Source organism: Taurulus bubalis (genome assembly GCF_910589615.1).
Source record: "Taurulus bubalis genome assembly, chromosome: 11".
NCBI classification, from domain to species: Eukaryota; Metazoa; Chordata; class Actinopteri; order Perciformes; family Cottidae; genus Taurulus; species Taurulus bubalis.
Window position 1 is genome coordinate 22,956,751 of NC_136599.1, and position 16,609 is coordinate 22,973,359.

At 42.9% G+C, this 16,609-nt stretch overlaps 1 protein-coding gene across 1 annotated transcript; it reads left to right on the top strand.

Annotated features, from left to right (window-relative positions):
- Positions 1 to 7,435: 7,435 nt before the first annotated feature.
- LOC306743373 (protein-glutamine gamma-glutamyltransferase 2-like) lies at positions 7,436 to 16,542 on the top strand (the record flags this gene model as incomplete). The annotated part of the gene is made up of 14 exons (XM_079225877.1): positions 7,436 to 7,478; positions 7,549 to 7,743; positions 8,267 to 8,503; positions 9,241 to 9,359; positions 9,455 to 9,583; positions 9,758 to 9,935; positions 10,708 to 10,843; positions 11,092 to 11,195; positions 11,330 to 11,572; positions 11,663 to 11,704; positions 12,042 to 12,281; positions 12,369 to 12,529; positions 13,967 to 14,106; positions 16,386 to 16,542. The coding sequence occupies 14 exons, from the start codon at positions 7,436 to 7,438 to the stop codon at positions 16,540 to 16,542; spliced, it is 2,124 nt and encodes a 707-aa protein (XP_079082003.1).
- Between the last annotated feature and the right edge of the window lie 67 nt (positions 16,543 to 16,609).

A 16,609-nucleotide genomic window follows, 5' to 3' on the forward strand; every position in this document is an offset into this window, starting at 1 on the left:
GCAAATAATCTTGTCAAAAGTCCAAACTTAATGTTTTAATTGTGCGATGGGAAGGAGGGGGGGTGATTTGTGCCTGTGATCCTCAAAATACTACCCTAACTCCAAAACGTTTGTCCCCCAAAATTGTTCAGCACATTATTAGCACTGCTCTTTGGCCATTTAAACTCTAGACAAAGACTTTAGCTTAAGTATAGCTATTTAAATTATTTATATGAATGTTATTTTGATAATTTGTACATGCATTTTATTTTTTTGTCCATATAGACGTTTAATCCAGATGGTGTGTGTGTGTGTGTGGTATGGACTCGTAGGGCTGGTTTCCTAAACCCAGATTAGCTAACATATGATTCATGCGGCTGTTTTTTCTCTCTCCCACTTCTCGGTGTGAAGGGAAACATTTGCATTCGGCTGCTGACGCCGGGTCGGTGAAACTGGCATTTTGTGTGTGTGTGTGTGTGTGTGGGGGTGTGTGGGTGTCCAAAAGCATCTTGTCGCTGCGTGCCGTTTCACACTCAAATGTTTTTTTTGTTTTTTTCCCCCATGATTATACAAGGCCATCATAAGCACAACCGTTTCTCAATTGGAAAAAGGAAATATTTTTGATCTAAAACACTGGAATCCTGACTGACTGGTGACGGTGACTCGAGGTATCACTGCCCCAACTTCTGTGAGTGGAACGGATCTGCTTCCGTTCCACTCACTCCTCGACTGGATTAACAAGAGGCTGTGATGAATAGCTGGAGGTTCATTTAGAACTGACTAACTACACAAACAAAGGGGAGCGCAACCTTCGTCATTCATTTTTTTCATAAATAGTAACCTAAAGGGTTACCTTGACTTTTTCAATATTCACGATTTTTCTTTTCTTTTCTTCGAAAGGCGCATTTTCATTCTGTCGACTGGCGGGAAAAAGTCTGGTTTCACCGCATGGTGTTAAGAAAGCCGCTTGTAGAGACTCCATGGTGTGATGAGGCTCGTGGTTTGAAGTTACAAAAACTTGACTCCAGTGTGAACGGTCCAGATGGTTTGGTTGTTGTGCAGGTGATGATGGTGCGCTGCAGCTAGCTAGCTAGCTAGCTAGCTAGGCGTTTAGCCATAGTCTCAGGTGTTTAGAGAGGAGCAGAGTCTTAAATCAACGTTTTGGATGCTAACATGTTTGAGAGTGTAACCGTTTGCGAAGCATTTCATTGCGTAAGTTGACAATAGGTTTTTGTGCAGGTTTAGAAAATTCTTCAAGACAGTGCATGCTTTTTTAATTATTATTATTTTTAGGCTTAAAGCGAGAGGTTCACCAGATGCCTGTAGACTGATGCTCCCGAAAACTACCCGACTGTTATTGGCATGTGGGGAAGCCCCCAGGCCCGACGCAGTTAAAGGACCTCCGTGGATCCTCACACACCGTACAATCTTCATTGCATGTTTAAAAAAAGAAGCTGTTATTGTTCAGCATATGCACTTCAGTAAGTTAATGTTCATGCCTTAAATCAATAGCCTCGAGCGGGGATACCTTATCTCAGCCTCCCAGAAAGGATCAATTCCTGGTTGTTTTCCTGCGTCTCCACAAAGACGTTCTCACACCATGCACTCACGAGGTGGAAAACCTGCGCCGCGTCACGTATCCTTAGTTGGAAACGGCCGCGTCAGACTTTTCCGCTTGTTTTAAATTATGTAAGTTAACATGTTTGTTTGTATTTTGTGTTTTTTTTTTTTTTCATTTCTGAAGTATTGGGGTTTGGTGTGTGTGTGTGGGTGCATGTAATTGTTTTGTTGGATTTCATATTTATTTAAAACTATAAACAACAACAAGGAGCGGAAGGAAGTTATAGAAAAAAAAACGGTACGGAATATTACGTTCATTTTCTGGCAGGGAGCGGCTTTACACCCATATGATTATCTGGAGAATCCAAGCAAATCATGAATTGATAAATTTGACCTTTACTGGCGAAAATAAGTGTTTTGTTTGTAAATCAGCTTCTCATCAGTAGCACCTTTTTTTTATATTGCCATGTTTTTCTTTCTTTCCCTTAGAGAATATATTCTTACCTGTTGTGCATGTGCAACCTTCGCATCGGCTAATGATGCACACGCATATTCAGGAATGCAGTTGGACCGAACTGACTAATACGTGTAAAAATTCTTCATACCTTCTTGGTCACGTTGTTTTTTCCGACGACGGATGTCTCTCCATGTTGCAGGCAACATAGCTGATCCGAGGTTGTACATGTGTGTAGCCTTTGTGCGCCTCAAACTGTCGTGTGAATGTGGGAAAACCTTATCTGCTTCCTTTCATCGTCATCGGCTCACGCGATTGACGACAGCGTCTGAAAAACGTTCAACCGGCAGGAGTTACGAACTCCTATAAATGTTTGCCGTCCCTCTAACCCCCGGCATGCATCATATGTTCGGTCTCTCTCTGCGTTTCGCTTCCCTCGGCAGCTGAGCCGGTCAACATTGTTGTTTCATGTTCATCATTGTCACGATTCGGTTCTCTGCGCGACAAATGCATCGCCGTGTCGAGGTAAAACTTTAATCGTGAATGAAAACTCAAATCAGGATTTTTGTTTTGTGTGCGGCTGTGATGAAAGAATGTAATTTCTTTTGTTTTTGTTGGGGATTTTTTTTTTTTTTGCACCAGAGTTGAAAATCAAATCACTTTCAGAAAAATAAAAACTGGGATTGTAGGAGTCAAAGCATGAAAAGCATTTCAGAAATATTATGAATAATATCCTCACGCAATGGTTTGTATGTCAATTCACGGAACGTTGTTCTTCCCTATGTGCGTTCCACGAGTGTCCGGCGATGTTTCCTTTGTGATGCATCCACACAGTCGCCTCAAAGTAAACCACCGTCTTCACAGGAAACAACTGGGTCAGGTTTAGGCAACAAAATGACTTAGAAGTGACAAATACATCATCGTTGACTTCTGGTTTCACAAGGGACAAGAACAACGGTCGCCAGGGTGAAAGTCTGAATGTTTTTGGACCCGACCTTCCTGTACAGATGTTCACACCCTATATATTGCCTGGTTCACGATTTAAGGGGTTTACGTGCATTAAAAAGTGTAATCGGCTGACGTACAGAATGAAAGTGAGTTGACTTCAACCCTGTTTGAGTCGCTGTTCAAAGTGCTTTTAAGAGAAACCGTAGCTTATCCAGCAATTTAACAATCAGTTTTTGTTTGAGTTTTTTTTTTTTTTTTTTTTACACTTTGTTTTTGCCGCTACATAGTGGGTAAAAAACAACACAGATTTGTACTTGTGAATTATTAATATGCCCATTTTGTATAAAAAAGAAATTCTGACAAATAAAAATGAACTATTTTGATTTGACCCATTTGCGCCACGTCTTGTCTGTCCGTTGCACAAAGTGAATCTAACTCTCTCACCCCAAAAAACATAGTATCCCATTTAATAATCTGTATTATTTGGTCATAACTTCAGAACGTTTGATTGTAATTAAATACCGTAAGAGCTGCAGACATCCTGCAGCATGTGTCCACCTGTGAGAAGTTTGCAACATCATTTTTTTTTTATTACAATTTAACCCCTTCTAGACTGATCCTCAATCCTAAAGTTAGTCTCATCATTACTGTTGTATTTGAGGACATATTATACATAATATTTGATAGCTATCATTACTAGAACACAACATAAGGGCTCAGACTGAGGAGTTCACAACCAGAAGCAAATGCAAAAAAAACATTTTGAGGTCCATAACTTATTTGCCATCAGTATACAGCACACACAAGTAAATACAATCTCACTTGTGCAGCTAGGGGGCGCCCTTCACCGCGAGGCAGTGCAGAGAGTCCGTAGGGCCGAATGTGGAACAGCAGACGGTTTTGATTGATTTACACTGCAGGAGTTTCTGCTTTTCCCTGGTCACTCCGTATATTATTTGGGGTTATATCATAGCATTAGTCTTGGAACCAGATTTTAATTCATTAGGATTAGTAGCTGTTTGTTGAGGATGAATGTTGTATTTCCGGTCACCTTTTTAAAAACTTTAAACTCTTCCACTGTCAAAATGTTACATCTGGTTTGGTTCATCAATACGACAACCTGTTTTCAGAGGTATTGGTCTTTGCATTCTGCGAGAAATTTAAAACAGTCAAACTATTTTAAACTGGGTCTTTGAATAGTTTTAGTATTTTGTTTTATTCTTTGGGATCGCTACCTCTTAAGAGTGGGAAATCGGACATATTTACCTTTTTATCTCTTTGTGATTCATTTGCTGTACGAATTGCTTTAAAGCCATTCGAATCAGCTAAAAATGTAGTTTTCTGTTTCATGGTGAGATCGTCAGTATTATATATATATATAAAATATACATATATAATATACATATTATACACAATATATTTATGGAATGTTGTTCTTACCTATGTATATATACATGTACACACACGTGTGTATATACACATACACACGTGTGTGTGTATATATATACACACACACAGTGGCTTGCAAACGTATTCATACCCCTTGAACGTTTCCACATTACACACCACAAACATATTTTATTGGAATTGTATGTGAAAGACCAACACAAAGTGTCACACAATTGTGAAGTACAAAGAAAATTCTACATGTTTTCAAAAATGTTTCACAAATAAAAAACTGATAAGTGCAGTGTGCTAAATTATTCAGCCCCCCTGAGTCAATACTTTGTGGAACCGCCTTTTGCTGCAATTACAGCTGCAAGTCTTTTGGGGTGTGTCTCTACCAGCTTTGCACATCTAGAGACTGAGAGTTTTTTGCCCCTACCCATTAGATGGAGAGCGTTTGTGAACGGCGGTTTTCAGATCTTGCCACAGATTCGATGGGATTTAGGTCTGGACTTTGACTGGGCCATTGTAACACATGAACATGTTTTGTTTAAACCATTCCATTGTAGCCCTGGCTTTGTGTTTAGGGTCGTCGTCCTGCTGGAAGGTGAACCTCCGCCCCAGTCTCAAGTCTTTTGCAGACTCCAACAGGTTTTCTTTCAAGATTGCCCTGTATTTGGCTCCATCCATCAGCCCATCAACTCTGACCAACTTCCCTGTCCCTGCTGAAGAGAAGCACCCCAGAGCATCATGCTACCACCACCATGTCTGACAGTGGGGATGGTGTGTTCAGGGTGATGTGCAGTGTTTCCGCCACACATACCATTTTGCATTTAGGCCCAAAAAGTTCAATTTTGGTCTCATCCGACCAGAGCACCTTCTTCCACATGTTTGCTGTGTCCCCCACATGGTTTCTGGAAAACTGCAAACAGGACTTCTTATGGTTTTCTTTAACAATGGCTTTCTTCTTGCCACTCTTCCATAAAGGCCAGATTTGTGGAGTGCACGCCCAATAGTTGTCCTGTGGACAGATTCCCCCACCTGAGCTGTGGATCTCTTGTCAGTGCTCTCCTTGTTCGGCCTGTAAGTTCAGGTGGACGGCCGGGTCTTGGTAGGTTTGCAGGTGTGCCGTACTCTTTCCATTTCCGGATAATGGATTGAACAGTGCTCCGTGACATGTTCAAAGCTTGGGAAATCTTTTTATAGCCTAACCCTGCTTTAAACTTCTCCACAACTTTATCTCTGACCTGTCTGGTGTGTTCCTTGGACTTCATGGTCCTGTTTGCTCCCCAATATTCTCTTAACAAACCTCTGAGGCCGTCACAGAACAGCTGTATTTGTACTGAGATTAGATTACACACAGGTGGACTCGATTTAGTCATTCGGGCAACATTCAATCATTCAGCAGTCATCAGGTAACTTCTGAAGGCAATTGGTTGCACTCAGAGAAAAGGGGGCTGAATAATTCTGCACACTGCACTTTTCAGTTTTTTATTTGTGAAAATGTTTTTAAAATCATGTATGATTTTCTTTGTACTTCACAATTGTGTGACACTTTGTGTTGGTCTTTCACATAAAATTCCAATAAAATATAATTATGTTTGTGGCGTGTAATGTGACAAAATGTGGAAACGTTCAAGGTTTCCACGTTCAAGGTTTCTCAGGAAACATGTAATGCACACTGTTGTGGGTGGCATTGACCAATGACAATGAATCCTAACACATCTTGGATGTATCGCAAACATTAAGTCAGAATTTAAATTTGGCCAATTCTTTGGAATACGATCAAATACCTGAAAAGACACTGGTGATCTGAAGCCGTTTATTCAGTTTTCCATTCACCTCGTCGACCGTCATAAGAGCAGAAATGAAACTTTAAACATTGTGCTCTCCTCGTTCGTCCTTACTGTGTGTCTTCCGTGTTTATTTCCCTGTCTGGACCTTTTTTTCTATCAATTTCCTTCTGTCACTTGCATCTAATGTATTTTTCAAAATTAAAGCACTCCTGTATTCATGGAAAAATAATAAATATCCAATACAACAAATAAATTGTCAACACAAATTGATTTGAGCTTGGCGGTCCGCTAGACGGTGTCAAGACCAATAAAGCATCCGTTCTACCTGCCTGTATTTATTACAGGGCTGTTGCACTGCATTTATCAGGCATGTCATTGTGCCTGGTTTGGCTGTTAAATCCCAAAGTATTCATATTGTATTCCGTTGAAAGTCATTGAGAGCTCTGGTAGTGTCTTCACACAGATAAACTGTCTCAGTATACCGTATGCTTAGATTCCTTCTTTCACTTGCTGCTCCCCGGGCTGTCGTTAATTCTGTTTGTTTAAAAATAATATTATTAAAGTATTGCTACTGGGTCTTGGTTTTCCACTATGCAAAACTATGCACCACGGTTGAGCAATCATTTTTGTTTTGTAGTTGTCATTCAATGGTGCATGGCCACAATAAAAGAGAGTGAGATGCTTATCATTGGGAAGGTGGAGCCTGCTTGTCATACCTTCAGTCGCTGGCAACTCCTGCTGTCAGACGATGGATTTCACTCAACAGACACACATCAGGGGTGAGTTCACTCTGCAAATCATGCTTTCCTTTGAGAGAAAGGCGTGTGAATGCTTTTCAGTTTCCTTAAAAAGTTTTGTTTGATGGTATTGATGCAATTTATTATGCTCTATAAATGTATAAGTTAGAAAAGAAAAGAAACATGCACTTTATTAATCCCCTTGGGGAAAATCTTCTCTGCATTTGACCCATCCCTGGATAGGGAGCAGTGGGCGGCCCTTTGAGGCGCCCGGGGAGCAGCTGGGGGTTGGGTGTCTTGCTCAGGGACACTTCGACATGTGAGCTATGGGGGGACTGGGGATCGAGCCGGATACGTTGCGGTTTCGGGACGACCACTCATCCCCCTTGAGCGACAGTCTACGATTTCTGACTTGGCAAAGCTCACATGAGATTGAGTTGAGTCACTGAGGTGCGAAGATATTCACAAAGACAGAAGTGTAAATAATTTGGCTGCAACACAGAGTATGTGACAGACAGCATTTGAGGATGGTTTAGCAAAGGTATGTGTCAGAGAGGCAGCACAGCGTTTCAACAATGTACAAGAAAGAAAAACTCCACTTCTGGAGTCCACTGTCCTGTGAGTGTAAGCAGTGTTTTCCCTCTTTCAGATGAGTGTGGTGTTTGTAACGGGTCTTCTCTTTCCCCAGGCACCACCGCTACCCAGTGCCGACTGAAGTTTGTCAACTTCGATGCTCTTGAGAACCAAAGCTTCCATGAGACAGCGGGGCTCAGCAAAAAGCACCTGGTGGTGCGACGAGGGACACCTTTCACTGTGACTCTGCAGTTTTGCAGCCGGTCCTTTAACCCTCACAGGGATAGCCTGGTCCTGGAGGTTTGGCTAGGTATCAAAGATGGGATCGTGTTCACATTTACAGCCAGACCATGTAATTTAGGGAAAAAAATAACACAGCTCTTTTACAAATGAAAAGTTACATTCATAAGCATTGAAAAGCGCCCTTGCTCGATCCAATAAAGTCAGGGGTGTTTCCTGCTACAGCCTTACTTGGTCTGGTTTGACCAGTAACTTCTGGCATCATGTAAGAAAATGTAACAGGTATTACAGGTCAAGTTACTACATCTAAGAGTTAATGTCCTCCTCCTGGGCCGAGGGCTGGGAGGCGGCAGGGTTAAAGTAATGCTAGTGTACTTCCTCTGTTGACTCCTGGATGAGTAAGGTTGCGGGAGGCTGCAGGTATTTTCATCTGAATTCTGTAATTGAATGTCAAACTTGTTTTTGGTATACTTTTGGTTTCTGGTATACTTTTCACGGGGTGCTACCTCCGACACTGTATCCCGTTCTCTTACCAGACACACCATTCAAAAGTGACATAGTCTAACTTTAAGTGATTTCTTTTCCCCACACAGGTAATCGGTCAGAGAGGATCCCAGTCCAGTTCTCTGACAAGCGCTCCGACACCCACAGCTGGTCGGCCAAAATCTCCCCAGACGGCGTGCATCCTCAGTCGGTCAGCGTCCACATCTGCTCCCCTGCTAATTCCTCAGTGGCTCTGTATCACCTCCAGCTGCACATAGAGACCAATCAGGGCAGAAGGAGCTACGCAGTCGGAGGATTTGTGCTGCTCTGCAACCCGTGGTTGAAAGGTGGGTCCATGTAAAAATACCATAGCCTGTATATAAGAAATGGTCCCGTACAGCGCTTTTCTAGTCTTCTGACCACTCAAAGCACTTTAACACTACATGACATCATTCACACACATCAGCATTATCAACCATAGGCACAGCTACGGGAGCAATTTAGGGTTAAGTGTCTTGCTCAAGGATACATCGACATGGGCTAGCGGAACCGGGGATCGAACAGCCGATCCTCTGATTGAAGGACGACCCTGCTCACCACTGAGCCACAGTGAGCGGGTGTATATGGAAGTGACCATTATTGGACTGCGGCGGAGTGACGTAGAGATGCTGTGTACAGCTCTGGTAGCAGTAGCGACCCGTCAATCACAAGGTAGCCCCGCCCGAAAGCATACCCATGCTTTGGTATCGCTTTGTCTGACTCTAAATGGATCATAATTTACTAAATGAACATCATGCAGGATTGAAAATGACTTGGAAATAGAGATTGGGACCATAAACCCATGTTTACAATGTTTACTGAGGGAATAAATCAAGAGAGAAGTAGAGTCATTTTCTTTCACAGACTTCTATACAACCCTAGTGGCCAGTAGAGAGAATGCAACTTCAAGACACTTCTGCATTGGCTTCACTTTTCAGAACCGGAGGGATGCCGCCTGATTGATACTCCTCCCCGTCAGTATATCACGTTTTTTGCTGGTGCCTTGTTGTAGACGTTAATGCACACCCCTGCTATTGCCTTTCAGATGATCCAGTTTACATGCCACTGGATGCCCAACTACAAGAGTATATCAAGAGCGATTACGGGCTGCTGTACATGGGCACCTATCAGAACATTAGTAGTCGGCCCTGGTCGTTTGGTCAGGTATGCGGCGCTTGGCTGTCACGAATGGATCATGTATATCATTTATTTGCAGGTAAGCTTCCGGCACTGCTGCATTTCTGTTCCCATGTGTGCAGTATGAGCCGGGGGTGCTGGAGGCGTGTCTGAAGCTCCTGGAGGTCAGCCCACAGCACCTCAAGGACAAAGACAAAGACTACATTCGCCGGGCAGACCCCGCCTACCTCAGCAGAGTGATATGTGCCATGGTGAGAGACGACGATCAGCTGTATGTGCGACCAATATGTAAAAGCGTGCACATGCATTCCCTCCCGTGTCACATTCTTCACCAATATGATCAACGACATGACTGGAACGTGTTGAGTGGTTTCACAGGAAAGAGAGAAAAGCTCAGTGACGTGTCTCCTCCCCCCTTGTCCAAGGTGAACTGTAATGACGACCTGGGTATTTTGGCGGGGAAGTGGCAGGGCAGCTACGAAGATGGGGTCAAACCCACGGACTGGAGCGGCAGCGCCGACATCCTGCACCGCTGGGCCTCGTCCAACTGCCGCCCCGTGCGCTACGGACAGTGTTGGGTCTTTGCGTCTGTTCTCTGCACAGGTACTTTGAATAGTTGGGACACGAGAGCAATGACAACAATTGCCCCAAAATCTCCCCGCTGCTCTTGGTGGTGTTTTCCAGTTTATCTTCGGGATCCTGAGGGTCTTTGTCCAGATGGGACCGCCTACGCTGACATGTCTTTGCGGCAGAAGGATGACATACAAATAATCTAGTCTATAACATCCTCTGCAAAAATGATTTTGTTCTGATAGACGATCAGATGGAAACACATGTTTCTACAGTATATATCTATTTTGGACCACATCCCGGAACGATGATAAACCACCAAAGACAACAATGACGGTTTCTTTCCCCGTCCAAATCAAACCTTGCTTGTTACGCAATATTTGCCTGATTATGTTTGCTTTGTCTTTTGTGGGATACATAGTGATCTTGCCAGCTTAGTTCATACCGTGTGTAAATGTTAATAAATGCTCGAGTTTCTTTCATTAAAGGGGCGGACGATTCCACTAATGGAGGAACAATATATATTTTCACACTTGCTGTGTGTTGGTGTGTGTGTGAATAGGCCTTGATGTGAACAGGAAAAAAAATAAAAAATTAATAGCAAACTAAAACTCTGTATCTAAATGGCCAGATACCATGAGATGTTTTTATATTTCTGATGAACTGAACCTTTTATAATATCATCGTCATATTTCTACTAAACAGACATATAACATTGTTCTGTCAATCGAGCTGATTTCAACATCCTGGTGAATCTAGTGCTACAGACTGACTTTTTGAAAATGATTATTATTTTCTTTCACAGTGATGAGAGTGTTGGGGATCCCCTCCAGGGTGGTGACAGTTTTCAATGCCGCCCATGACTGCGATGGCAACGTGGAAATTAATGAATATTACTCAAGCACTGGGAAAAAGCTGAACCTGTCAAAGGACAGCATCTGGTTGGTGCCTCTTGCTCTCAAACCACAAAGATACCCGTTGGTCTTTTACCTGTTAATCATCGGGATGATTTGACAATTTTCATTTAAACCGAATTTTTTTTAATATTTAAAAGAAAAAAAAAAAATTGGGCCTTTGCCTGTGATCATGTGTGTGTGTGTGTGTGTGTGTGTGTGTGTGTGTGTGTGTGTGTGTGTGTGTGTGTGTGTGTGTGTGTGCGCGCGCATCCATACGCGTGTCCTCATCGCAGGAACTTCCATGTGTGGGTGGAGTGCTGGATGAGGAGAGCGGACCTCGGTGTGGGCTTCGACGGCTGGCAGGTGGTGGACCCAACCCCCCAGGAGAAGAGTGCAGGTGGGTCACTCGAGAAGAAAGCCCTCCCGTCACATTCACTTCCGTCTTGATGCGGAGGTCACAGGGCCTGGAAAATACCGTGAATCATTTGTGAATTAGTACGTTGCAATGAACGCGGCACACTTTCTCCGCAGGGGTATTCTGCTGTGGCCCTTGCCCGGTGGTCGCCGTCCGGCGCCGCTACATCCGCGCCCCTTACGACACGCCGTTCGTCTACGCCTCCGTTGACGCCGACATCGTCACGCTGATCCTGCAAGAGGGACAGGTGGTGGGCAGGAAGCTGGACACGGAGGCGGTGGGGAAGCTGATTTACACCAAGAGCATCGACTCAGACGCACCAGAGAATCTGACAGGGGTTTATAAGAGCACGAAGAAAAGTAAGCCCAGGAGTCAGCTTGCGGCGTTTTCCGTCTTTGTTCTCCTCATATGTGATGAAGTTCTTCTCCCCATTTTCTTTTCCATTGCAGGGAAGCAACCAGCAGTCGTTATGAAATACCAGATGATGCCAGGTGAGTGGTTGTGATGAAGCGTCTTCAACCTCCACCCTCCACCCTGTGGTTAACAGAAGTTGTTATGCTACAGAGTTGCAAGCTTTCATGCTGTTGCTTCTTTTCGTGACAAAATCCCTCTGACCCATACAGCAATGGGTTCTTCAGCAAAGTCCTACTCATCGAACCTAATGGGTAAGCTTTCACTCCTCGTGCTGTTCCAAATGCCACAGGGCGCATTCCCTGGAGGTGTTTGCCACCGACAGAAGCTGTGGTTCCATTAGCTACTAAAAATGTATTTGCTAATAAGTCATAATAGGCATAGTTTATGTTTGGTTTATCATTACCTTATCCGCAGGTGTAGGGAACACCCCATCACCTCCGGGAGAAATTCCCCCCGGTTTGGAGGTGTCCCTAAGCATAGATGGGCAGCCATCTTTGGGGGAGAACATCTCCTTGTGTGTGACGGTCACAAACCAGTCGAGCAGCCCGAGGCTCCTGATGGAGCACCTCAACGCTCAGCTGAAGGAATTCAACAGCAACCCAGAGCGGAGCTTCTGGAAAGCACAGAAAGAAGTGCGCATACAGCCGGGGGAAGGTGAGGAGACGGGCCTCCTCACCTGTAAATTCCATTTTGAGTACACCTCGCCCCCACACACCCTCACATCTGGTCCGCTCTCTGCAGCTCTGACGCTCCACGAGACCATCCCTTCCTCCGAGTACGAGTCGGTCCTGGCAGGCGACGACATTGTGAACGTGGCGGTGGTGATCAAGGACGTGAAGACCAAAGAAACAGTCCTGGACGCGCAGGAGTTCAGCATAAGCTCGCCGCAGATAACCATAGAGGTACGGCAGCATCCACGATGCATGGCCGTCCTCCTTTCTCTGTCTTCTTTATCGTTATCTCTCAGCCTCCTGCCAGCTGTGCTCAATAAGAGGACGTTGTTTAAACGACGGAGCAGCGGCATCAATCACCTCTTTTGGGTTTTGGTTTCTTTTTCACACTAAATCATATTGTGCTGTTTATATTGCATCATATACGATGCACAGAATTAGCAAAATATCAATATTTGTCAGTATTTAATTAGTTTGTGTTAAAAATAAGGTGTATATACAAAGTATATATATGTATGGATTTAAGTCGTATAAATCATGATGGCTGTTTTTTTTTATGCAAATGTGTGACATTCTAATCTCAGAATATTGAATTTAGTTTTTTATCTAGTAAACTTTTCTGAGAAATTGCCGATTTTTTTAATTTATTATTATATTTTTAATATTATTATTATATTTATTATTACCCCCTTATTGTCTCCGTAATTGTTTTTATAATTTTGTACCTACATTGGTGCTAATAATTGTCGGCCAAAGATATTCCCCTTTTGAGCTGAATATATGAAAATCTACTTTAGATGGATGATGGGCAGAAATGGTCATGTGTTGCCGAGCTAGTATCACATCTGGATCAAGGTGACTTGAGGTCAAGATTGTGAATTTGGACTTCCACAACAAGTAATTGGCAATCAGCATCTCATGAGAGTTTCATACTGAGAGTACATTTACTTTAATTTTTGCCGAATAACCTAAGACTCACAGATGTTAACAAAACAACGTTTTTCCTGCGTGAAACATGGTAAAACAATTAGAATCATAGGTGTAGTGCACTGCCAGCAGAGAAGGACTTGGCCCATCTTGGCTTTGCTGCACATTTTAAAAGTCGAATACATGGTTTTTATTTGGTGGCCTCACCGTCTGTTGCCATATAAATGCTTTGTTATTCATGGAAATATTTTAGGATCAGTTGTTAGTGTTTGCATTCTAAATATGGAGTGTTGGTTAAGATCTTTGACCTTTCAGTCAGTGCACTGGGCACCACATTGTGCTGCATTGGCGTGGTACTGGTGTGAGGATAAAAGGTGCGGAGGATAAAGGCACGAGCTCACCCAAAAAAACTATTCTTATTCTCATTTTGGAGTCCCATTAGCTTTCACAAAGTATTTACCAAGTCTTCCTGTGGTCCAAACAAAAGAATCAATGACAATCTGTTTCTTTGATACAGTTACTTTTTGAAAGAAAATCTGCTTCTGATCTGTCTTGGTGTTGGCATGGAGCAAATTTCAAACAGGAGAAGCTCTCAGATTTAAAACCCTCTTGTATCCCTGACATACGTTCTAACTTGTGTCCTGATGACCTCCGCTCAGAACAATGTGGACCAAAGTGTGAGTGTTGTCTGTGGGTCACGTGACCAGGATGTAGTTGTCTGTAACTGTGGCTTCTCCTCAGATTGAAGGAGGGGATGTCATCCAGATGAAGAAGGAGCACACAGTCCAGGTGTCCTTCACCAACACTTTAGCCAAAACCCTGACGGGAGCCGTGCTGACGGTGGAGGGATCCGGCTTGTTGCCGGGCAAACAGGAAGCCAGGTAGGTCTGTGGTTAAGAGTTGGAGCCTCAAGAAAAACAATGTCTTAAGTTGATACTGTTGCCCACGTGGCTCATTGGACAAGAAAAATACATAAACAAATTGTGGAAGTGTCGCATTCCAGCGATGGTTGCACACATCTTCCCTTTATGTCTGAGATAGTGTTGTGGAATGCGGTCTGGGAATGCCGTCGGGTACGTTTTCCACTGCAGCGTCGAAAAGTTGTTGCACCCAAAAGCGGCCGGTCGAGCAGTCCTTTTACTGCACCAGTTACAAATTCAGAGCGACATTTTTCTTTTATTGGCAAAGCAGCCTGTGCTGGAGTTATACAAATTCAAATTATCTAAAGAAAAAAAAGGAGAAAAATAGCTCACTGGTTTATAATGAGAGCAAGAAAAAAATAAGAATATGTGAACGAAAATAGCCTATTAACGTGAGCAAAAACCACATAAGAAAAGAGACAAAATCCAGATTGCTCACTTTTGTTTTGATCTGTTTTTTATTTATTTTATTTCACCTCAGGCTCTGAAGAAGATTATAACGAAAGTATAGATATGAGCAACTTTGGGGTTGATACATTTGTAACATAGATTTGGTGTCAAATGTACCACATGAAAATGGATTAAAAACATCACATTAGGACACCAAAACCTGAAGGAACACCGTAAAGCAATGAATAATCCATGCTGCTATATTTTTTATCAAAAACTTTTGATAATAGTGTCACAGAAGAATCCCCTCATAGTCAAAGTCTCTTATAATAAAACGCATTTTTCATTTTGAGCAACTTTCTTTAATCCATATTTTGCTGTTGTTTTCATCCCTTTGTCGTGTTTATACTTAATCCCCTGTTTCCTTCCTGAACCTCTTTAATGACTTGAACTGGAACTTTAAAATCTTTTACTTTAGTCGCCTGGAGTCATGGTGGCTTTTTTTTTTTTTTTTACTGGCAAAGGCAATGACAAACATTTCACCCAGAGAGGAATCAGCTCGCTAATTAGAGAAAGTATTCAGCAGAAACATCTCGTAACCGTAAGAGGTCATACATCACTGTTCTAAGTGGCTTTGGCATTTGCCTTTTTATTTTTTTGAGGCTTGAGAAAGAGCAGGGCCCTATTCTTCGTACCTGGCTTACTGAGTTAGCCGGATAATTTTCAGGACAAGATGACGTAGGTCAGGCTTTTCGGTTCTTCGAAGCAAGTTTAGAAAATGCGGAGAACATCGGGAAAGCCGCTGCATGCCGTGCTGTTCGTAACGTTTATTTAGCGCTTAAGAAACTTATGGATGTGTTGAAAGCACTCATAATTATATGAGAGTGTTATTTGTACACCATACATATCATTATTGTAGAAAATGATTGAGGTACTGATCCGCCCATACACATATTCAAACTCCTAGTTATATTGTAATCTACACATACATGTATATACACGTATATAGTACATGATACATACAGTACATATATCCTCATAAGTATATATTAATTTGTATACTACTGCCAGCAGGAACATTTAAATAAATATAATCTGATTGATTTGGGTGATGAGGCACTTAAAATTAGCCAATACATTTTCCCAACACTGACGCATTTAACTTGATATATTTTGCGATGCTTATGTGCCCGACCAGCGGAGGCACCGTTAAGCTGCGTTCACAAACAGGAAGTGTTGCGAATATTCGCTATGCTTTTGATGTGAACGCACCATTAGACTTTGCCATCATTACGGTCATGATCATCTCCTGCTCCTCCATGGAGAAAAGAGACGCTATTTCTCTGAGTTTATTTGCCATTTTTTGAAGATAATCGAATCTGTGTTCGATTCCTCCCCCTTTTGAAGAGAAGCGTGTATGCGCAAGTATCCAGATGACTGACGTCTAGTTCGAATTAACAAGACCGAGCGTGGGTCAACCTTTGAAGAACCGGGAAAGCCAGATGTCTATCATCTCGCTAATTTAAGATGGATAACAGGACATTTGATCGACTTTGTTGAACCACATACGAAGAATACCCCCAGGACGTTTGTTTTGGTTGCCAGACAAAATCTCTGCAACGCAGCAAGGGATTCGTTGAATAATTGATTGCACGCACGCACGCACGCAATACTCACACACACAGAAAATACTCACACACACACACACACAAAATACTCACAATACTCACAATACATAGATATATTAGGATTGTTTGTGCTATGGAGCATCAAATATCTCGGCAATTGCTCCTTTTAATTACTGTCCCAATATTATTATCCTCTTTCTCTCTCTCCCCCCCCCCCCCCAGCCTGGTTAACCTGCAGCCAGACAAGAAGATCGAGAAGACGGTGACCATCGAGGCGACTTCGGCCGGCACTAAGCTGCTCATGGCCACTTTTTCACACAGCAGCAGCCCCGGAGTCGTTTCTAGGAGCTTCTGCAAAGTCTCCGTCAAGGCTGCATGAGGCCATCCTCCCAAAAAGCACCAACAACAGGGAATTCATTTCTTTGCACTGACAAAAGTACGCTTTA